We start from the raw sequence: 25,161 nt of genomic DNA, 5'->3' as shown, positions 1-25,161 counted from the left end.
ATCCCATTTCAGAGTAATCAACCGATCCATATTTCCATTAATTCCTCTAATTTCTCTGCCCATTTCTGGGTTTTATATAAAGAGTCTTTCGATTTACTTTCGTCCATAGGCGGGTTTCATATATGTCATCTTACTTTCATTGAGCTCCTATCAGAAAACTATCAGGTATTTATTGTTTTTTAGAGTGCTAGATTTATGGATCTGCCTGTGTTTTTGAATTTTGTTGATCCATCTATTTTTCTTATATTAATTTCATCACGTCAATTTGAAATGTTTTAAAACTGTTATCATTTCTGCTTACAGTTGCCAAACCTTTTCACTTCCTAAATGGTTAGTTCAGTAGTTCAACGCTTCGTTGATAATAATACAATTCATCTACACAAACTTATATGATTCAATGCATGCACATTGATGTATAAGGGTCAGGGCTCCCATAAATTCCGGCTATCACATTTATAGTTTTGCACCCAACCTGTCTGACTTTATCACTTATTTTTGTTAACGCTATATGAGTGCCCATAATGTCTGAGAAATACATGAATTCTGTGAGATACATATAGCTAAACATCACCTTCGCCCTCGTTTCACTGAAAATCTAAAACATTTTATATCGTTGCTATTTTTTTGGCCGTTGATGCAGCCATTTTAATTTTTAGCATGCCCATTTGAATGATTTTATATGATTACTATCTGCTTTTATATGAGTATTGTCTGCTTTTTTTTGGGTCATTGATGCAACCATTTTAATTTTTAGGGTGCCTAGTTAAAACGTTTTATATGATTACTATCTGCTTTTACAGTTCATGCGCCCATTTTAAATTTTGGATGGTCCCCAGTGACCATAATGTCTGAGAAAGGCATCGAATTTTCTCATTGTAATAATATAGCTATAAGACAGCTAGGAGGGAGGAGTGCAATTGTTTTAGGGTTTTGTGCTATGTCAGAATTTGCTTATACAATTTTTATTTGGCGATGCTGGTTTGAAGTTTAAATGAATAATACTTCGGAATTTCAAAACTCTTATGGTCACCGGTTTCACATGGTAAAACATAGTACCCAATCCTTTAATCCTTTGGCTGATAATTTATTGTAATCATTCGATATGATTTGCATCGAAAATTTAATAGTTAAAGCATTCTCTAAGACTCTATGGCGAAAATTCGATAGTATATATCTAAAAAAACAAAAAAGTGATAGATCATTGGAATGCACGTCGAGTGTGCGTTATCGAAAAAACTTGGGACTCACTTTTTTACAAAAAAACTGTAATTATTACGTCGTAAGGCATTCTTCTGGGAAGGACTCTCCTCGAGTGCCACTCTGTACCTTCCTGCGCCATTGATTTCGTTGTTAGACGATGGAATTAATATTTACCGTTTGATTCGAAGTGTTCGATTCATTATCCCTAGCCGCGCATGGCATCTGGCATCTGGCTGCGGCACAAGAAAAGAGCGTTTACACGTAATTGGCTGAGGTACGTGGCTCCCTTGGAATGCTTTACGGGGAGACTTGGTCCACTCAACGGCCTTCGCATCACAATTGATCCCATCCCATTTCAGAGTAATCAACCGATCCATATTTCCATTAATTCCTCTAATTTCTCTGCCCATTTCTGGGTTTTATATAAAGAGTCTTTCGATTTACTTTCGTCCATAGGCGGGTTTCATATATCTCATCTTACTTTCATTGAGCTCCTCCTCTCATCATCGAATCCATCGGTGGGGTGGAGTTGTTGCTACACTAGTGAATAATATGAAGGCTACAATAACCCAACAATGACCAGAAAACTATCAGGTATTTATTGTTTTTTTAGAGTGCTAGATTTATGGATCTGCCTGTGTTTTTGAATTTTGTTGATCCATCTCTTTTTCTTATATTAATTCATCTATCCATCTCTGTACTGAAAAATACAACGAGAGGCTCATGGAAGCCAACGCTGGAACAAAAAACTGTACTTGAATCTATTCACAAAAGCGGCATTCATTCACCAACGTTGGAAGAGATATGGAGGATTACCAAACATGTGCAGCAGTATGGCAAAGTTGAAAATAAAAGTTCTGTCTGCAAGTATTTGATTCTGATTTGGAAGCATTGCCAACACAGCAGGAATCATTAGGCATTCAAAGGCTGATTATGTCTGAAATACGCAAATTGCAAATTTGTTTTGTGAAGGTCTTGGAGAAAGGGGATAGCTATGAGGTTCAATACACACATTTTATCAATTTGCTTGACTTATCATTCTGCTTCCACATACTGTCTGTTTTAGCATTCTATTCGATTAGAAGAGAATTCTTGCCCATGTATACATTGCTAATTTGTAATAATATAATGCATCTTTGATTCAACTGGTGGGAATGTTAAGCCAACCACCTTACCTCCATTCTCGCTACAATTTTCCGCATTCCTATAGCATGAGTTAAGGGGTGACACTACGTGCAATTCCAGGGACTGGGCAGATAAATTCCCCTCGGTTCTAGCACCTAGGGAAAGGAAATCCTCTCTTTGCAATGCAGTTACTTGGGGCATCTTTTTTTAAGAACTTCAAAAAAGAACCTCTCTGGTATTCAGATGAACTATTCGAGTAAAATTAATGACAATACAGTAATCAAAAAATTTCCTAGATGCTTTCTCCCATGAGATGAATTTGCGAAAAAAAAATATGCATGTAACAGTAACTATGCAAATAAGTAAATGATTGGAAAAAATGCCTTGCCTTCCACAATCCATCACTAGCCAAAATGAGAAATTTTGTGGTTGCATCTATGGTCGTGTCTCTCACATCTGGTTCTGAACTTAAATGAACTCGAGGTACATCTCCTAATATATCAAAAAAAAAACGCCATTAAGTATACAGTTTCTCCTGTGACCATTCAAATGTTACTCTTGAGCTAGACCATTAAGATAGAATTATAAAGTTACAAATCAAAAAATTATTTAAGTATGTTCTCATTAAAATTAATCTCTGCACAGCATTTGTAGTGGTACCTGGTAGGAGTGTCACAAATCCACCCTTCTCGATGTTTTGGCGTTCAATACTTGGCTCATGATCAATAGTCAGCTCAATAGCAATGTCATTTTTACATATAATAGCCCTGGAATCCCCTGTATTTGCTACAAAGAGTTTTTTCCCATCAAATAAAATAGCAGTGACTGCTGTGGAGCCACCGAGCCCTAAATCAGCTGCCTTTGCTAAAATTTTCCCATCAGTTCGGTTGTATGCATTCTTGATGGCACTTTCTGGGTTTGTCCAGAACTTCTGCTCCATTATTATCAGAGATACTTGTCAGCATTAAAATACTTAATTAGCATTTTACACCATACGAAACTTTGAAAATAGCAAGTGACAACCAATACAACGAATGGTAGATCAGTTGTAAAATCATTTTACTGGATGTGCATCAGAGTCAGAAATCTCATCTAATATACAATTTTTTTCTAAAGAGTCATTTGAGAACCATCATATTTATATAAATGAAGGAAATTATCAAAAATGATAACGATTTGTCACAAACGCAATTTTTGCAATAAGGAAGCACTATTTCTTTATGCCATGACGTAATGCTACTATTGGACGTTTTTTCTTTGGATAGGTGCAAGAGACAAATGAACATATAAGTATAGGAAATATATGAACAGTTTAAGCTATTTGAAAAATAGTGGATTTACGCATGAAACATATTCAACTAGAAATATGATGGGGAAAAACAAGAAATTCATTATATGTGAGAAGTAAAATGTTGGAGAATCTTCACCTTTGAGGTTTGAGAAATGGACATGGCAATATATCACAACTAGAAAAATCTTGTTCATTGATGCAGATCATTGTTACAATTAACAATATATATCATATGCCAAAGATAAAACACAGGAAATTAACCCATGAAGTCAATGCAAGTAGAAACACCATAATAGAACCAATAGAGGAGAAAACGAAATTCTTTCACAAGTTACAATCAAGTTAGGAAATTGAGATAAACATATGCAATTTGGAAAATGGAAAGAAACTTTGAACCTGCTCCAATTTAATGTATAATTTTAATTTTTGATTGACTAGCGATTGCAAAACAATACATGTCACAATACAATCAACTATAAAATTTAAATAGATGTTGAATTTAAATAGATGTTGTTAAATTCACAGAGACCTTCCAAGTATTCCCTATGATTCATAGATGCTAAACCAGGTAGACCATCAGCATTGATTACAAGTATTCCCCATGATTCATAGATGGTAAACCTGGTAGACCATCATCATTGATTACAAGTATTCCCCATGATTCATAGATGGTAAACCAGGTAGACCATCAGCATTGATTACAGTGCATAACCCCAAAGGAATTGTAAGAGTTGAACTTGTGACATCCCATTTCTGAGAAGTTCAATGTCTAACTCCAAGGCCAATCAAGCCAACCCCAAGGCTCAAAAATAAGATAATAAAAAATATATGCATTTGGTAACGAGGTGTGATACCTATCATCCAGCTCAGAAAGGATATAGGTTGGTAACAATTGAAATAAACTTACAAATTAGCTAATTTAGAGAGTTTCATTGTGGGCAAAATCAAGAATCTCATTCTCGATTACGATTTAAGTTGGGAATCAAACCTTACTCAACTAATGAAAGGACTAAAATTTTCTAAACCCCTTTCCAGCACTAATTTAAATATGTAGACTATAGATTGGTACTACCCAGGCACTCCCTAGGTGACATTATCAAGCAGCGCATCAGTAGCTACAGAGTGATTGATACAGATGTGGATGCTTCTTCTCCCTCCTATACTTTTTACATCTATACCTAATGACAAGTAATGGGCACTTCCACAGTATGTTGTAACTGGTGTACTTTTGAGCCCCGTCGACCTCTCTTTTGGTCACCCACTGCCATTAATAAAACTAGTCTTATCTTATCTTCTGCCGTCTGTTAATAGGAAATGGTACTGTAATATAAAAACAATACTAAATAGCCAGGACTAACTCTCACCAATTTAAATCATCATCTAGGTGAGCACTTAGTGTCTATTCTTTCTTCGCCATTGATTTCGTTGTTGGACGATGGAATTAATATTCACCGTTTGATTCGAAGTGTTTGATTCATTATCCCTGGCCACGCATCGCATCTGGCATCTGGTCGTGCATCGCATCTGTCATCTGGCAAGTATGCACTGCACTCCGAATCCTCCTGCGCTCTCTGTTCATTAAGCAAAATCCTCATGCGCTCTCTGTTCATTAAGCAAAACGAGAAACTTCCAGGATGTGGATATCATGCCAGGGGGATCCATGAGCATCGTGAGAGAAAGCCCTACTGCTGCCATTGTCAAATTCAAGGTCGGAAGTATCGAGCCGGCCCATCACCATACCTTTGGGCATGATCTTATTGTTGTCAAATTCAAGGCTGGAAGTATCAAGCCAGCCCATCACCATACCTTTGGGTATGATCTTCTTGTTGTGTCTGGGTGATCCCGTTTGATAAGTCAGTTTTCACATGGGGTAAGTGGTATCTCAGAATAAACAGGAAGCAAGCAAGCGACATAGCATTGGAAATATGGTAGAAGAAGATATGGCCAGGTCCAAACCCCCGCATATCCTCAAAAGCTAGATTTCTCCATCGTTCTTACAAATTTAGTAGGTTTATTTTAGTGTAAGGAGCCTCAAGGCACTTGAGATATTAACTACCCGTTGTTCGTCGGTTCGATTCCCAAACAAAATACAAACCCTCCGCCGCTGAATTTCTGAGGGTTTCAGCGACAAATTATCATGCAGGCGCCCTGTCAAAGGTACAACTTTTTTACAGCTCGTTTGAGATCCAGTTTTGGGGTTCTGTTCTTTTGTTGTTGGGCTGAAATTGGGTTTACTCAGTGTTAGGTTATTCAATTGTGTGGGCACATTATCGGTTTTGTTAATTGAGTGATGCAAATACTATATAATTTTTGTAGAAATTATAATTTTTTTTTTTCCTGGTGGTTCACGGCGTCCAGCACATTGTCTGTGAATTTTCAAGGTTTTTGCAAATTTCATTATTATTTAAATTCAGGGTTTTGCTGTAATTGTGGTTCAATTTTGGCTGTAATTGATCTAGTGTTTATGTAAAATTGCAAGAGAGTAGGGTACAAGTCTAATCACTGCTCCTGGAGGTGATAACAGTTTCTTTTGTCTCCATTTCAGGTACATTCATTCTTGTTGTTAGTACCTTATCTGCATATTCTATGCACAATTGCATTGAGTTGAGGTTATTTAGTTATTGGACATGAATTCCTACACTTAATTTTATGATGGCCGTGTTCTTTTTTGTTTGTTTGTTTAAATTATATTTATTTATTGCATATGCACTGGGAGGTATGAGCATAACAAGATCCACTAGGCACCGGTAGGTGTGACTGCATTAGTTTTTAGTAGCAGGAACAAGAATCTAGCTGTATCTTAGCCTGGACAATCACGGTCGCCCTCCGGGCATAAGATCCAAACTGTAGCCGCGTGGGTTAATGGCCATCTTATGTTTAGTACTATTTGTTGCATGACCCTTTGGTGGTATTTGGTGTTAATTACCTCCATTATTTCCCCCTGAGATTTGTAATCCTATTTTATCGCTGTTTAAAATGATTTGCTTCACGACCCGGCCTAGACTCGTTCACATCAATTTTTGTCATTTTATGAATTTTGTGGCTATTGATTAGCCAATACTAAATTTTTAGTGTTTCTGACTAGCCCATAGAGTAATGCTACCTCGAGGTTTGTACCCGTTGAAAGTTGTCGCGTTCCTTGTATTGAATCTCCAAACTCTTTGGAATGGAAAGCTCTACCTTTTAACCCGCACATTAAAATTGCTACTGCTTTTAACAAGATAGAACTTCTTGTAACCTGTGGAGAGGCCATATACTCTTTTCTGTTACACGAACCTTTCATACACCTTTGTGTCAATTACCTTTGTTTTTGCCCCAAGATATTCATCATCCGTTTATAAATTGTTTGAAGTGATTGGCCCCGCTAGTCGGGGAAAATTATTTACAACAATATTCACCATTTTATTTAATAATTTTGTGAGTGTTGATTAGTTAGCCTTGATTGTTTAGTTTTCTAGCTATCCAGAAGAATAACACCACCTTCTCCCTCATGAAAGGTCCCTGTTTCTAGCATTGAATTTCCAATGGCTGTATTCAAGATGAGAGTAATGGAATTAAAGGTGCCATAAAGATGACGTTGATTTGTTACTTTGAATTATAGAAATCTATTGGGGTGTTTTTGGGCTTCCCTTATTTTTGTCCATCATAACTAGGTAGAGATCATTGTATAAAATTTCTTTACTTTCTTGTTTAACAACAATGTAACAGTGGTTGGGTTGGGATAATTTGATTAACATCTCTGATCATTATGCTCTGTTTCTTTTGACTTTAATGAAGCAGGTTATGACACAGTGCTTGCACAAATAAATGGTGGTCGGGCTGAGAGGCCATCGGATTTACCATCAGAGATGGTTTTAAAAAGAAAATGGTACCATGTTGAACCAGAGGCTGGTTATAACTCATCTGCACGGAAAGATGCAGACAGCAATGATGAAGATGATGATGACTTTGAGAAGCACATATCAGAGGAATATTATCGGACCATACTTGGGGAACATACACAAAAGTTCAACAAAGCCAATAAGTTGAAAGCAGCAGCAGCTGCTGCTGCCCGCATAGGTCCCTCCACTGCAAAGCGTACATCAAACAGGAAAAGTCGGAAATTAAGTCATGGCTCTCAGATGGTTCTAAAAGATGAGAGGACTCCACATGGATTAGACATTCCTGCTTTGGCAGGTCCTCACATAGATGATGCAGTCCACAATATGGGGAATTACAACCATCATGACATTGCTCCAGAACATGGTCCTCATACAACAACATCTGGTTTATTGGAGATAGCAGAGGGAGTTACTTTTGAAATTTCGCCAGTTTATGACAAATTAGCACCACTTCTTAACTTGCCAAACTTTACAGATGTTCGAATAGAGGAGAGTTTTTTGAAGGGTAGGCTAGATTTGAGATCTTTGTCTGCCATGATGGCTGCTGATAAAAGGATTAGACATCAGAACTGTGCTGGAATGGGAGAACCTTCCACAAAGTATGAGACTCTTCAGGGCAGGTTGAAAGCACTATCATCATCATGTGACTCAAGCCAAAAGTTCTGTCTGCAATTATTTGATTATGATTTGGAGGCATTGCCAACACAGCAGGAATCATTAGGCATTCAAAGGCTGATTATGTCTGAAATAGAAAAATTGCAAATTTGTTATGTGAAGGTCTTGGAGAAAGGGGATAGCTATGAGGTTCAATACACACATTTTTCAATTTGCTTGACTTATCATTCTGCTTCCACATACTGTCTGTTTTAGCATTCTATTCGATTAGAAGAGAATTCATGCCCATGTATACATTGCTAATTTGTAATACTATAATGCATCTTTGCATATTCTGTGTCACTAAGAATTAGTGCTTCGATTTGGGCCCCGGGAGGTTGGTGTCCCTTCCTAATTGCAACAATTTTGGTCATGCTTGTGGGTTGGAACATGCATGTTTTTCTTATATCACCCTTCACTCTGTTTTTTGCTATCTTTGAAGGAGTTTATCTATCATTTGTATTGAATAAGGCGCCACAGGGTGGTTGGTGTCCCTTCATCATTGCAACAATTTTTCTGACCATAATGTTCTCTTGGAAATAAGGAAGGTAGAAAAAGTATAAATATTTAGCACAGAGAAAACTCAGCATAGAAGGTTTGAATGGACTGGTTGTCGGGGTGAATTCACTTGTACCAGGAATTCATTCTTTTGCAGTGACCTTATTTCTGACTTACCACCGATTATTGAGCATTATGTAAAGAATGTGGGGTCTCGGCATGAAGTTCTTGTCATTGTCACCATAAGAATGGTTCCAGTCAAGACAATACTTTTGTTGGAGAGATTTATGGTTGGAAAACTAGAGCCAAAAGGTGTCAATACTTTTGTTGGATAGATTTATGGTTGGAAAACTAGAGCCAAAAGGTGTATATAAATGTGTAGCCCAATCTGGTTACAAAGATGCCCAAACATTGAAGGATCTGAATTTATCAACCAGGTTTTTGAAAGCGTAAAAGACTATCTCAAGCTTAGAGGAACTCATTCCTCCTCACATGACATAAGTTATGCAAGCAAAAATACAGTGGAAGAAAGTAAATACTCTTAGATGAGGAATTGTAGTAGATTGAATTGGCAAAGAATACAAGGTTTGTGTATGTTCTAGGAAAAACCACATTGAAGACTAATAAGAGCACTGGGCCTTTTGAAGGATTAATGATTGACAAGCTCTACATGTTTCTCCAAAACAATTGCAGGTTGACTTTGTCTCCCTACAATATACCACTGGTGCATTTACTTCAAGTCAGAATGGTGCAAGAAATTTAGAGTTCGTTCACACAAAACTGTTAGAAGACAATGAAATTATAAGCTTTTACTCATAATAAAGCTTTTAGGGCCTTAAAGTTCCTAATCACTCAAAAATAAGATATAATTTTGTACTATTGTTACTATTTTAATAGATTTATAAGATTTCAAAATGCAAATTTCTGTTGAGATCAGAATAAATACGCATTGAGTTTTTTACCATTTCCGCAATAAATCATGAATCATGTAGAGTGAACTGGTACATACATGTTTAATGTTTTGTGACTAGCGGAATGGAAAAAAATGATAACAGCTCATTACTTTTCAGTTTCAATCCTTCTTTTACAGTAAGGCTCTTATCTTTTGATGAAATGCAGAGGCTGGTAAATTAAAATTTTCAAGAAATCCCGGGTAGAGTTTGTTAAGAGGGAATTTTAAATTTTAATAGTAACTCCTTTTTATCCTTTGTCCTCGGAAATTTGTACTGTTGCCACTTTAGCAGCCATTGTAGCCAGTCAAGCATTGATTACAGCAACATTCTCAATCATAAGATAGTCCATGGCTCTTAGTTGCTTCCCTCGAGTGAATATTGTGCATACCTCACAAAATTACGAGGGTTAGATCTATTCACCTGAAGTTAACTATGTTCTCATGGTTATCTGCCTTGCAATTGTCATAGGATTCCATACAATCCTGAATATTGAATAGTGAAATATGACAGAATGAAATTAGATGTCCAAATAATAATAAATATGACTTGGAACTCAATCCTTGAAAATATTTTTTCCTCTCGTTGGCCCATTATCAGCTCAGCATTGGCATGTTTGTGGCGGTTTACAGTGATGATGGCTCCTCTTCTGACTCTCACTCTGACCTCGTTATTGCTCTTCCTCAAACTTCCCAAGTCCTAGCTACTTCCACAAAACATTTTCTGGTGCAACACTACTACTGGAATGCTTTCCTCTAACTTACTTCATTGTCTAGGGTTAACGCCTTTGGATTTGCCCCCCTTTTTGAGTCCACTCGGACCCCTTTCCATCTTATTCTCTACTTTTCCTTTCTTTCCTTAACATAGATTTTAGACTGTTTCAGAGATGCTCTAGGCAGTCAATTGTTGTTCTTCCCAGTCCTGTTGACCTGTTTTGGTCATTTGAGCTCATTACAGATTTTAGGCTTTTCAGAGATGCTCTATGCACCTCCTTATTGCTGTTCTCAATCGTTCTTCTACCTCTTCCCAATCGGTAGGTTTAATCTAGTTTGACATAACTAAACTTGTTGTCAATGTGTTTTTCCTTCTGGAGAAACTGTGATCTCGATTGTAACTTCAGAATATTTGATCTATATTCTTTGATGTTTTAAAAGTATTTATGTTAATAATTACGTATCATTTCCATAGAAGATTTTATTTTCCCAACAGGCATTGATTCAACTGGTGAGGTCGACGGAATGTTAAGCCAACCACCTTACCTCCATTCTCGCTACAGTTTTCTGCATTCCTATAGCATAAGTTAAGGGGTGACACTACGTGCAATTCCAGGGACTAGGCAGATAAATGCCCCTCGGATCTGGCACCTAGGGACAGGAAATCCTCTCTTTGCAATGCAATTACTTGGGGCATCTTTCTTTAATCACTTCAAAAAAGAACCTCTCTGGTATTCAGATGAACTATTCGAGTAAAATTAATGACAATACAGTAATCAAAAAATTTCCTAGATGCTTTCTCCCATGAGATGAGTTTGCGAAAAAAAAAATATGCATCTAACAGTAACTATGCAAATAAGTAAATGATTGGAAAAACTGCCTTGCCTTCCACAATCCATCACTAGCCAAAATGAGAAATTTTGTGGTTGCATCTATGGTCGTGTCTCTCACATCTGGTTCTGAACTTAAATGAGCTCGAGGTACATCTCCTAATATATAAAAAAAAACGCCATTAAGTATACAGTTTCTCCCTCTGACCATTCAAATGTTACTCTTGAGCTAGACCATTAAGATAGAATTAGAAAGTTACAAATCAAAAAATTATTTAAGTATGTTCTCATTAAAATTAATCTCTGCACAACATTCGTAGTGGTACCTGGCAGGAGTGTCACAAATCCACCCTTATCGATGTTTTGGCGTTCAATACTTGGCTCATGATCAACAGTCAGCTCAATAACAATGCCGTTTTTACATATAACAGCCCTGGAATCCCCTGTATTTGCTACAAAGAGTTTTTTCCCATCAACTAAAATAGCAGCGACTGCTGTGGAGCCATCGGGCCCTAAATCAGCTGCCTTTGCTAAAAAATTCCCATCAGTCCGGTTGTATGCGTTCTTAGTGGCACTTTCTGGGTTTGTCGAAACTTTGAAAATAGCAAGTGACAACCAATACAACAAATGGCAGATCAACTGTAAAAGCATTTTACTGGATGTGCATTAGAGTCAGAAATCTCATCTAATATACAATTTTTTTCTAAAGAGTCATTTGAGAACCATCATATTTATATAAATGAAGGAAATTATAAAAAATGATAACGATTTGTCACAAACGCAATTTTTGCAATAAGGAAGCACTATTGCTTTATGCCATGACGTAACGCTACTACTGGACGTTTTTTCTTTGGATAGGTGCAAGAGACACATGAACATATAAGTATAGGAAATATATGAACAGTTTAAAGCTATTTGAAAAATAGTGGATTTACACATGAAACATATTCAACTAGAAATATGATGGAGAAAAACAAGAAATTCATTATATGTGAGAAGTAAAATGTTGGAGAATCTTCGCCTTTGAGGTTTGAGAAATGGACATGGCGATATATCACAACTAGAAAAATCTTGTTCATTGATGCAGATCATTGTTACAATTAACAATATATATCATATGCCAAAAGATAAAACACAGGAAATTAACCCATGAAGTCAATGCAAGTAGAAACACCATAATAGAACCAATAGAGGAGAAAACGAAATTGTTTCACAAGTTACAATCAAGTTAGGAAATTGAGATAAACATATGCAATTTGGAAAATGGAAAGAAACTTTGAACCTACTCCAATTTAATGTATAATTTTAATTTTTGATTGACTAGCAATTGCAAAACAATACAAGTCACAATACAATCAACTATAAAATTTAAATAGATGTTGTTAAATTCACAGAGACCTTTCAAGTATTCCCTATGATTCATAGATGCTAAACCAGGTAGACCATCAGCATTGATTACAAGTATTCCCCATGATTCATTGATGGTAAACCAGGTAAACCGTCGGCATTGATTACAAGTATTCCCCATGATTCATAGATGGTAAACCAGGTAGACCATCAGCATTGATTGCAGTGCATAACCCCAAAGGAATCGTAAGAGTTGAACTTGTGACATCCCATTTCTGAGAAGTTCAATGTCTAACTCCAAGGCCAATCAAGCCAACCCCAAGGCTCAAAAATAAGATAATAAAAAATATATGCATTTGGTAATGAGGCGTGATACCTATCATCCAGCTCAGAAAGGATATAGGTTGGTAACAATTGAAATAGACTTACAAATTAGCTAATTTAGAGAGTTTCATTGTGGGCAAAATCAAGAATCTCATTCTAGATTACGATTTAAGTTGGGAATCAAACCCTACTCAACTAATGAAAGGACTGAAATTTTCTAAACCCCTTTCCAGCACTAATTTAAATATGTAGACTATAGATTGGTACTACCCAGGCACTCCCTAGCTGACATTATCAAGCAGCGCATCGGTAGCTACAGAGTGATTGATATAGATGTGGATGCTTCTTCTCCCTCTACTTTTTACATCTATACCTAATGACAAGTAATGGGCACTTCCACAGTATGTTGTAATTGGTGTACTTTTGAGCCCCGTCGACCTCTCTTTCGGTCACCCACTGCCATTAATAAAACAATTCTTATCTTATCTTCTGTCGTCTGTTAATAGGAAATGGTACTGTAATATAAAAACAATACTAAATAGCCAGGACTAACTCTCACCAATTTAGATCCTCATCTAGGTGAGCACTTAGTGTCTATACTTTCTTTTCTATATTTGAGGCCAATGTACATCGAGAAATTACACTGTACAATACAAGTATTCAAGAGACATCTGCTATCAATTCCATCTGAGCAAAGACAATCTCAGTTACATACCATGAACCACGTAATCCAAATGTACATCAAGAAATTAAATTGTACAAAACAACTATTCGAGCGACACCTCCCATCAGTTCCATTTTAGCGAAAGCAATCTCGGTTATTTACCCTAAACCGCAAAATTTTGACGACATGGTTCATGGTATACAACTGAGATTGGTGTTTGCTGAAATGGAATTAATGGAAGGTGTCACTTGAATAATTGTTTTGTACGGTGTAATTTTTTGAGGTACAATGGCCTCAATAGCCATTGGGTTCTAGGCTTATTCTACATTACATCTTTAATATCGGAAGTAGGATCCAATTTGACCCATATTTAATATCGAAAGCAGGATCCAATTTTACCTAGATCTATATACATAATAATAATAGTGGATTGAGTACCATCAAAATTGTGTAATAAAATAAATTTTGTTATTTTAATTTTTTATTAGTTTTGTTTAACAAATTTGATTTTATTTTATTTGGTATAGAGAGTAAATGTTTGAAATTGTTGGTGTATAATTAGCCCATGCCATACATTTAAATAATGAACATTGCATGCAGTTTTGTTAATAGTGTTTTTGTAATTCACTGTTAAAAAATTAGAATTAACCATATGTAGTGGTAGTAGGCAAGACCTTTTTTCGCACCATTTATGACTGAATTTTTTCAAATTTTATGAAGAAAATTGATATTTAAAAGTCTCTTTCAAGAGGTTCTAGGGAATTTGTATTTGGAAAATATTATATCCATGGTTTATAAATTACTCACAAAAAGTTGATTCAAAGTAAAATTCCAATTTCTATTGTGATGGGTTAGAAATGGTTTTAACTATTGACTTTTGTATTTTAATTTTCCCCTAGCTTTTAAATACATTTCAAACTCTTTAATTGGCTTCATGGATTGTGAATGCTTAGAATTATTGACCTAAATTTATGTATTATTAATGTCTTTTGCAAAACAACCCTTCACAACCACCATAGATAAAATAGACCCTAAAATCTTTGAACCCCGCACAATATTTGAAATTTTTGAATCAGTAATATTATTAAATAAACTAATATCATTTTTTTTTGAGAAATTTAAATTTTATAAATTCTCAATATTACTTGCAGTTATTCTTAGCTGTAAAAATTTTACACATTTAGGAACGAAAGGCACACTCATCATAAGTTTTACTTCATGAATTGGAAGGTTAGTTTACCAAAAGAAAAATATAGTATTTTCTTGGGAATTTCACGAGAGTAACAAGGTGCTCTACAACCCAGTATTACATAGATGTTGTTACATATATATATGGCAATATCTAAAAAATAAATAAAATAGCATAGATCCATCTTAAACCCAGATCTCTCAAATACCAAGAGAGATCAAATAATAATAAAAATTTACACCTCAAGAAATTTGATCCCTCTCAGTACTTGATGAACCCAAATTTGATGAATCTACACTAGTTTTAATAAAACCCTTTAAAAAAATGTTTAAAAAATGTATTAAAACATCATCATTAACAAAATTGAATAAAGTTGATCAGTTCAAAAATTTACGAAAAAAGTTGAAATGCAATACAAAATCTTGCAAAAAGGCCAAGAAAATTTGAGATGACCATCCAAGGCACGAGCACTTCATACCTACCTCATTTAAAATGTTGTCAAAAAGATTTGATTGCAAGTAACATGGGACGCCATGTCCCAAATGTTCGTCAAAGATAGCAAAAAGCCCCAAATCATGATCTTCTACATGCCTATACTCTGCGACATGGTAGTCCTCCATATCATGCCTTGTTTTACCCTTCACTAAATGAAATCCATGAATTACTTTATTGTTTGGTAACTTGCAACGTCCTTTTCTTGTATCAGATGAGGATGGAGTGAAGCCAACTGCCGTATTGTTGCCACTTTAGCAGCCATTGTAGCCAGTCAAGCATTGATTACAGCAACATTCTCAATCATAAGATAGTCCATGGCTCTTAGTTGCTTCCCTCGAGTGAATATTGTTCATACCTCACAAAATTACGAGGGTTAGATCTATTCACCTAAATTTAACTATGTTCTCATGGTTATTTGCCTTGCAATTGTCGTAGGATTCCGGGATGGAACACAATTTGGCAATGCATATGGTAAGAATATACGAATTTATATCTGACAACCGAATTTGGTATTTTTTATCAATTCTTTTGAGTTTCCAAGGATAATTTTAGGTGTTTGGTGGTGCAGGGGTTGGGGTCATGTTCATTACAACGTGCGTAGTAACCTTGGTCATGCTTGTGGTTGGAACATGCATGTTTTTCTTATAATACCCTTCACTCTGTCTTTTGCTATCTTTGAAGGCGTTTATCTATCATCTATATTGAAAAAGGTGCCATAGGGAGGTTGGTGTCCCTTCCTAATTGCAACAATTTTGGTCATGCTTGTGGTTTGGAACATGCATGTTTTTCTTATACTACCCTTCACTCTGTTTTTTGCTATCTTTGAAGGAGTTTATCTATCATTTGTATTGAATAAGGTGCCACAGGGTGGTTGGTGTCCCTTCGTCATTGCAACAATTTTTCTGACCATAATGTTCTCTTGGAAATAAGGAAGGTAGAAAAAGTATAAATATTTAGCACACAGAAAACTCAGCATAGAAGGTTTGAATGGATTGATTGTTGGGATTAATTCACTTGTATCACGAATTCATTTCTTTTGCAGTGACCTTATTTCTGAATTACCACCGATTATTGAGCATTATGTAAAGAATGTGGGGTCTCTGCATGAAGTTATTATCATTGTCACCATAAGAATGGTTCCAGTCAAGACAATACTTTTGTCGGAGAGATTTATGGTTGGAAAACTAGAGCCAAAAGGTGTATATAAATGTGTAGCCCAATATGGTTACAAAGATGCCCCAAACATTGAAGGCTCTGAATTTATCAGCCAGGTTTTTGAAAGCATAAAAGACTATCTCAATCTTAGAGGAACTCATTCCTCCTCGCATGACAGAAGTTATGCAAGCAGAAATACAGTGGAAGAAAGTAACTACTCTTAGATGAGGAATTGTAGTAGATTGAATTGGCAAAGAATACAGGGTTTGTGTATCTTCTAGGAAAAATCACATTGAAGACTAATAAGAGCGCTAGGCCTTTTGAAGGATTACTAATTGACAAGCTCTATAGGTTTCTCCAAAACAATTGCAGGTTGACTCTGTCTCCCTACAATATACCACCTGTGCATTTACTTCAAGTCAGAATGGTGCAAGAAATTTAGAGTTCGTTCACACAAAACTGTTAGAAGACAATGAAATTATAAGCTTTTACTCATAATAAAACTTTTAGGGCTGTAAAGTTCCTGATCACTCAAAAATAAGATATAATTTTGTACTATTGTTACTATTTTAATAGATTTATAAGATTTCAAAATGCAAAGTTCTGTTGAGATCAGAAGAAATAAGCATTGATTTTTTTACCATTTCTGCAATAAATCATGAATCATGTAGAGTGAACTGGTACATACATGTTTAATGTTTTGTGACTGGTGGAATAGAAAAAAATGATAACAGCTCATTACTTTTCAGTTTCAATCCTTATTTTACAGTAAGGCTCTTATCTTTTGATGAAATGCAGAGGCTGGTAAATTAAAATTTTCAAGAAATCCCAGGTAGAGTTTGTTAAGCGGGAATTTTAAATTTTAATAGTAACTCCTTTTTATCCTTTGTCCTCGGAAATTTGTACACTCTCGAGTTGTTTGGGGCTAAGTACCAGTTCATGTGTTACAGGCCCAAGCCACCAAACAACACTATTACGATGTTGGTCCCTTCAAATTCTGAATCTAAGAAGCCCCATAGGAGCAACAAAATGAAAATGATACCTAGAAAATCACTCTTCTTGCCTAAGCCACCAAAAGGCACCAATCCTAGTAAGGCTTAAGGAGGACCAACGATAATTATAAGGATCCCATGCTTCCACTATACTGTCTATTGCTTTATGATCCAATATGTTTCTCATCCTACCTTTCCATTTTGTTTTGAATGTGGAGTCTTTACAGCCTAAGCCCCTGTAGCAATATTCAAAATGTGGCTAGAGTTGCTTTACAATATCTGTAGATGACGGTATGCAAAATTGTTTTATTATTATTGTTTTTATTTAATGTTTCATTATGCATACTAAATCTTTTTTTCATATAAAACCAAATTTTAAATGTTTACTCATTTACAAATACTACAACAGATACCCCTTTTTTGGATTGATGTTTATGAGTAGTAGGCCAAAACTTGCCAAACACTTCAATTTCTTTTCCAAAATTTCAAAGATGCCCATTTGAAAAACCTTAACATAATGTACAAAAACACATTCACATAAACAACAACTACTACATGGATAATGGATATCCTCTACCTGACATTAACTATAACTCATTATCATCCACCCATGCTTTCAAGAATGTCCATTCACATGTTGCTATTCTTCCACAAACTACTATTACTTACAAAATATCCCTATTCAAAACACACATAACTAATAGTTTCAAGTGTAACTCAATATCATCCACGCTTGCTTTCAACAATGTCCATTCACATGTCACTATTCTTCTACACACTATTATTTACAAAATATCCATATTCAGCATACACATAACTAACAATTTCAATTGCAACTCATTATCATCCACCCTTGCTTTCAACAATGCCCATTCGCATGTCGCTATTCTTTCACACTCTATGCCTTACAGCGTTTCCTTTGCAACATCAGGTACAAATGCTAGTTTTAAATTATATAATTTAAAATTTAAAATGTAATTAACCTATCAAATAAAACCCTAAACATAGAAAACGTAACAGAGTTGAGTTAGAATAAGACATTTACCTAATACTCCTTGGGTTAAATGGCTTCGGTGCCACCCTCGTCCCCACTTTAAATATCTCGCGAGTCGGTCCAAAGAGTCAATAACCAAAGAGGTAAGCATGAAAAGCAAATTAAGGGCGGACTGAATTTTGTTTTCTTTATTTAAATATCTTGCAAGTCGGTCCAAAGAGTCGATAACCAAAGAGGTAATGCATGAAAAGCAAAGTAAGGGCGGGCTGAATTTTGTTTTCTTTATTTAATATTATATTTAAAAGTTCGTAAGCGTTCCAAGTCGCTGTCTTCACGTGGCAGTGCGAAGATTCCTGGGAGCGTTTTGCACGCATCGACCGCGATCGTCATACTTCTACTTCTTTTTCACGGATTAGTCATTTAATTTTTTTTGAGTTTATTTTGGATTTTTGGTTGGAATTTGGTAAAAAGATTGTGGCTCAATTTTGATTAGTATTATTTAAATTAGTTTTTTTAATTAATCAAATTTAACGCAATCGAAAACTTCAAGGTACTCTGTATAGTATTAGCCAGAGCGATCTGTACCGTCGATTTTATTCTCGCATTCTTTAAATCTCAGGGCCAGGGACAAGTGAAACTTAGTTCATACGATCACCAGATCGATCCGCTCTCTGCGTGAGTGAAGTTCTGTAGGTTTTTAGCGTTTGTATTCTCTATTTTGTTGATTCTTTTCTTTTCTTTATTCTTATAGTATTAGCCAGAGCGATTTGTACCGTCGATTTTATTCTCGCATTCTTTAAATCTCAGGGCCAGGGACAAGTGAAACTTAGTTCATACGATCACCAGATCGATCCGCTCTCTGCGTGAGTGAAGTTCTGTAGGTTTTTAGCGTTTGTATTCTGTATTTTGTTGATTCTTTTCTTTTCTTTATTCTTATTTTTCATGAAAGGCAGGTCGGTTTTATAGAATTTTTTCTGTATTTACATGAAGCCGAGGATACGAACGCTGGAATGTGGATCTCACAGGGATTCTTGCGGTGTCATTTGACATATGGCTTACAAGGCGTGAAGATTGTGCTGTGGTTTTATTTATCGAGATTAAAGGCTAAGTTCTGGTCTTTGTGTAATGTATACGGTTTGGTAATGTCAGGCACAGGATTCGAACTGTTGCTCGAGTGAAGCAGATATTTTAGATCCAGCCGTTTGTTGTTTGTAATTATGACCTCAAGCAGCCATGTGAGGGTTTGGGTGTAAGATTTCAAACCCTGTGTAAGATTTCTATCACTTATATGACTTTGCCTTTGCGGGTGCGCTTGCAGGCGGGTCAAACTATTAATAATAATTTAATTTCCTGCCCGGGAGAGCCGTGCAGGGCTGTTTTGGCCCGCGGTGCCTCTGGCCTCGGTGTTGTCTTGCGGATGGATGTATGAGTTTTAATAATCTGTATGGTTTCTCCTTTTGCAATAAGATGCAAAAACAGTCAACTTACCCATGGGCATTAAATTGGAGTGGTAGGATATTTTAATTTTTAGGAGTCAATTTGTAATTATAGGTTTTTATTTTTATTTTTATTTTTTTATCTTTTTTTGTTTGGAATTAAATGTATATTTATAAGAATTATAGTAATTATTAGGGTGTAGGATTTTTTAACTTTCTTTGGGTTAATGTGTAGTTATTGATTTTCATATATGTGTGTTTTTTCATATATATTTATAAGAATTATAAAATTAAAAATTTGAGTTATGTAATTTGTAAAGTTTTTGTAATTAAAAATACATTTTAAATAATCACAAACTACACATTTATTTATAATTATATTAACAAATTTCATTATGTCAATACTTATGTCTTTATATAAGTATTTTTTAATATTTTCTTATTTTATTTTAAAAAAATTAAAAATACAGTTTAATAGTTTCTTATCTTTATTCTCATATATAATTGTTATTAAGAAATGATATTTTTAATATGTAATTATTATTAAAATTAGCATAGTCATATAAATTAAATGGTTTGTTTAACAATAGAGATTCACCCCACTTTATCATGATGAAAAAACCATAACTCTTTTCATATGACACATTTTTTAATTTTTATTGATGCATTCTTTTTATTCTTTTTAAGCAAAGTTGCTCTCACATTTTCCAAGTACAATGTAATTGCAAGATGAGACAATCATAGAATTTTGAGTTAATTTCGTTGCACACATTAGTCAAAATTGGACAACCACTCTATTTAAAAAATTATTATTCATTTTTTAATTGTAATGAGAATTTGATAGTAAGTAAAATTTTGTTTTGGATCACAAGTTGTAGATTAGGTGATTACATTGAAATTTCATCCGAGGTTAGAAATAACTATAACCTCATCAAGGCTATCATATATCATATATCATATATACTTGACTACTAACCTACCTACTAAATAACTTGCAGATTAGTTTTCATAACGATGGACAAGTTCATTGCATTCAGTTAGTTTCAAATATCAGTGTCGTTGATTTAGTATCGGTTTCATTTTTTGTGGGAAGTTGTTGAGAACAATGGGGAAGAGTGGTTGCATGCAAAGAAGAGAAACAGAAGGCCCTGAGATTTTAGAGGTCATCGCAGAACTCTGGGAATAGTTCCAAAAGGCTGGTTGGGAGCAATTTTGTTTCAGTTGTGATGGGTATCACAATGGTGTGGCACATGCATTTGCTGAAAGTTTTAATGGTGAAAATGTCATAATCGTTGAGATTTGATTCTCAGTCATGGAGCAGAGTGTTTCAAAGGAAAATGGTATACCAATTGAATGGGAACATTGTTTCAAGAGAAGAACCCTTGTTGGCATTGATGTTCCTTTATTCCTTAAGGATGAACACAAAAATGAGTAGTGGTAGTAGGGTGTACAGAGAGCTTGGTTAAAAAAGGAGTGGCATGAAATGATGATCATCGTTCCTAAATATTTCACTTATGAGGGGCATTACCATAGACTTGGTATGTTCCATTTCCTATTCTTAGCACACCTCTCTGGTCAAATTTGTATCATTGTGCCCCTTCTTCTTGTTAAATAGTCTAAAAAAGATGTTATCCAAGATCGCAGGGGTTGAAGGGGAAGGAGGGTATGTCAGGGTCTTAGGAGAAAGTCTTGAATTATGAGCAACAGGGGGATGAGACCTGGAGGAGGAAGTGACAAAGGCTGGTGAGATGGTAGCAGAGGTAGGGGGAGTTTTCTCTCTCTATACTTTTCCGAAAATTAATTTTTCAGGGTTAGGAACAAATGGGGCTTTCTGTTGTGAGGTGTCTAAGCGAGTATGGGGCTTTCTAAAAGTCAGGGTGATGAATGATAATGAGGGTGGTGTGGAGTCACCAAGGTGATGTGAATGTAATCAGAACAAACGTTTCCTACATACACGAAGGGTGCTCAATTTATCATATCCTAGGGGAAAAATCCTTCAATACGTTCCCCCACAACGGTGCTAGAAGATGTTGTCACTCCCAGAGATAACCTTGGATTTCTTACAGGACCAGTGTCTGGGTACATCTAAATCGGTGTGCCTCAAATGATTCTCAAGCAGGAGGAGACACCGACTGTATTCTATACATAGATATCAGAGAGTTGGTTCTTTCATTCAAAAATACAAGCTGTATGTTTCAATATTTCCACACACACATAGTTCCCAGAAATATAATAGAAATAGTGGGGGCTAATCACTTCAAAGACTTATAGTTTAATCAGCTTTATAAGATAAATGACAGAAGACAAAGAAAAGGGACAACTCAGGATATAGAGCTCAGAGTACCAAGAATTCTATATATAAAATATAGAGCCTGAAACCATAAGATTTACTATAACTATTTGAGTGACAGGAATATGTAATGGACAAAGAAGAAATGAATGATATGCTTCACACAATACAATTTCGGAAATATAATTTCAACCCCTCACATAGGCATATGCATTAACACTTTAACACAGATGAATCTGTGGACAAATATGAAATATCAGAGTATATATTATCACATGAATTCAAAGAGGAAAACATACAAGATGAATGAAATAGAGTAACAAACTGTAATACATCAAAGGAGGAATCACCACTACTCCTGTAGTGTTTTGCAAGATCTATGTGACTAAGTGATACAATTTTCACAAAAATATATGACTTTATTCCAGATTTCAGAACCCTTTTTCAGTGCTGCGACCCATTATTTATAAGAAGAGGGGGTGCTTTCAATCATGGTTTCATACATAAAATCTTAGGCCAAGTTTTCAGTTGTCAAGTCAGCTTGCTCTCTCGGCCAGGGGAGGTTCTGTATCCAAAAAACATTAAGAACAATAATAATGGCCTCACAGAGGAAGGCACATCACAAAATCACAGAATAGGTGAGACATTAATGCAAAATCCCAGCGCCCCATCCCTGTAATCACTTTTGTTTCATGGTTGCATTTAGTTCACGACATATGCTCCTGCGTTGCTCAACTAACTCTTGTCATTTCGTCTTTAAGACCTTCAATGCCGACCTTGAGAATGGGTTATGAAGAGCCATTTCTGGGGGGTTCCCGTACTTGGTTTTAAATGATCCCTCTCCTAATTTACTGCTACAGCCGCCTCCAGGACCGACTCTGTCACATTGGTCTTAAATGTTCTACCAAATCCTTTGACGCTTTTCTTTACCTAGTCTCAAAGGCTTGATCTCCTATATCTTCCTCTACGACTGCTTTTAGCACCGACCTCGTCGATTTCTGCCATAAAAACCTTATGAGCACAGTCGGCGCCCTGATCCAGCCTGAGGGTGCATTCTCGGTTTAATGATAGAAGTCTTAAGGGGCATGAACATTCACCTCTTCATATAGGCGAAAGGGCACATGCTTATGCCTCTGGGATGGGTGAAAGGGCACCTTTGGATTTCTCCCTTATCCTCTCTTTATTATATCCCCTTTATTGAAATTCCTTATATGACTGGGGCTGGAACCAAAGGCCCATGTGTTTGGCACCAAAGTTCTCAATAACTGCGTGAGGGCCTTTTTCTTTATATTGCAGAAGTCCATCATTGACCGATTTCTCGAGCCCGAGCTCTTTCTAAATCACGGCTCATAACTTATCACATCCGAGGGAGGAGTCCCGCATATCGCAATCGCACTGCACCATTGTCTTAAGCCTTTACCCCTTAACTGCTGTGATCGTTTATCTGCAGGGTGATGTCATTACTGCCACATGTCATCCTGTGAGTGGTGACATGTGGCACCCTGAAACGGCCCCATAGGACCCCTGAAAACGCCAAAAATGAGTGACACGTGTCCACCCGCCACGTCAACATCTGTAGTACCATGTCATTGCTAACGTCAGCTGCCATGTCAGGTTCGAGAACCAATCACATGTTGCCACATGGCCCCCTTGGAGGAGAGAGAAAAAGGTCTGCCCAACCCTATTTTTTCATGCTTTTCCTTTTGCATTTGGTTTTCTAAGCCCCCCGACAATGCACCACTTTATCGAAAGATCAACAACTTACCGATATTTTAGGTTAAAATCCCACCGATACGCCGATTGTCGTTATCACAGGACTGTGGGACTGCGATATCGGCCTTCGGTGCCGAGAACCACCAATATCATTAAGCGTAGACCATGGGACTCTACCGATAGTCGATCGCCGATGCCACGTGGAGGAGAGAGAAAGTGGCAGCCCAGTCCTTGTTTTGTCGTGCTTTTCCTTTGTAAATGGTTTTCCTGGCCCCTCGGTGATGTTACACAAAAAATCACAAATCAGCCCCCGCAAGGTCTTTGAAGTTTTAGATTACAGGATTGCTGTGATTCGGGATGCGGGATGCGGGATTGTGCCACATGGAGGAGAGAGAAGGGGGGTCGCCCACCCACGATGGTGCGACAATATATCGCAAATCGTCCCCCCGCATGTTTTGGAGTACGCCTTAATTGATGGACTGCTGGATCTTTGGGATGTGGGATGCGACATCGGCGGTCTGGACTGTAATATGTTGATATCCTTAGCTATGTGCCCCAAGGATCCTACAGATGGCCAATTGCGATAAATTCTATACCTGGATCCGCCGACTGCCAATTTGTGATATCGACGATCGACAGATCACTGTTTCTCGTTCCTTCAATGCTCAATACCCGTCTAAACATCGATATGCGATATGCGATGAGCCTCCTGGATCCCGATTGCAATTTTTTCTCCATACTTAGCCATTTTCCTCAATCAGTTGGGATTTTCAGGGGCAATCTTCTACATGCACTAACTTTTGATCCGAGAACCCTTTTTTGGACTTCTATATACCACCGGAAATATTTTTCCTAGTATTATGCAATGGAGAGGATCTCATTAAGCTCTGATAACTTCCGTGGCTTAGGAAATGGCTTAAACTTCACCATTCTCATGCATCCTGGACCACTGATCATTTGCAAAGCAGTGAGTGAGTAGTAAATGCCAACACCTACAATAATTCATGGTGACATTAAGCGTAAGAATATTATGTTGGATGGTGGCTTCTCTGATAGAATTGTTGATTTTGGCCTTGCCAGGTTGAAGGCAAGGGATTTGGAAAAATAGAAGGAGGATCTTGAGGGGCAGAAAGTTGAAGGAAAGAGGATGAACTGACATTCGTCAATGCGATTGCCAGAGATGATAAGGTGGTGAGGAAAGATTCATGGCGACATTAAGCGTAGAAATATTCTACAGGATGGTGGCTTCTCTACAAGAATTGTCGATTTTGGCCTCGCCACACTGAAGGCAAGGGATATGGAACTGAAGAAAGACGATCTCGAGGTGCAGAAATCGGAAGGAAAGAGGTATGAACCAACGTCGATCGATGTGATTGTCGAAGATGATAAATGGTGAGGGAAGAAATAGAGACCTTTATCA

The 25,161-nt window shown here is 36.5% G+C and overlaps 1 protein-coding gene across 1 annotated transcript; it reads right to left on the bottom strand.

Annotated features, from left to right (window-relative positions):
- Window positions 1-2,564: 2,564 nt before the first annotated feature.
- Window positions 2,565-17,508, bottom strand: LOC149259665 (putative protein phosphatase 2C 44). Its single transcript, XM_089454868.1, has 5 exons — window positions 17,501-17,508; window positions 15,149-15,410; window positions 2,986-3,259; window positions 2,714-2,817; window positions 2,565-2,573 (listed from the first exon to the last, which is right to left on the bottom strand). The coding sequence occupies exons 1-5, from the start codon at window positions 17,506-17,508 to the stop codon at window positions 2,565-2,567; spliced, it is 657 nt and encodes a 218-aa protein (XP_089310994.1).
- Window positions 17,509-25,161: the final 7,653 nt, after the last annotated feature.

The sequence above is a fragment of the Pinus tabuliformis genome, chromosome 6 (assembly GCF_031772625.1).
Source record: "Pinus tabuliformis cultivar Carrire ecotype Pingquan chromosome 6, CPIR1, whole genome shotgun sequence".
Lineage (NCBI taxonomy): Eukaryota > Viridiplantae > Streptophyta > Pinopsida > Pinales > Pinaceae > Pinus > Pinus tabuliformis.
The sequence above is the reverse complement of the archived record's forward strand: the minus strand, read 5'-3'. Positions and strand labels throughout refer to the sequence as shown.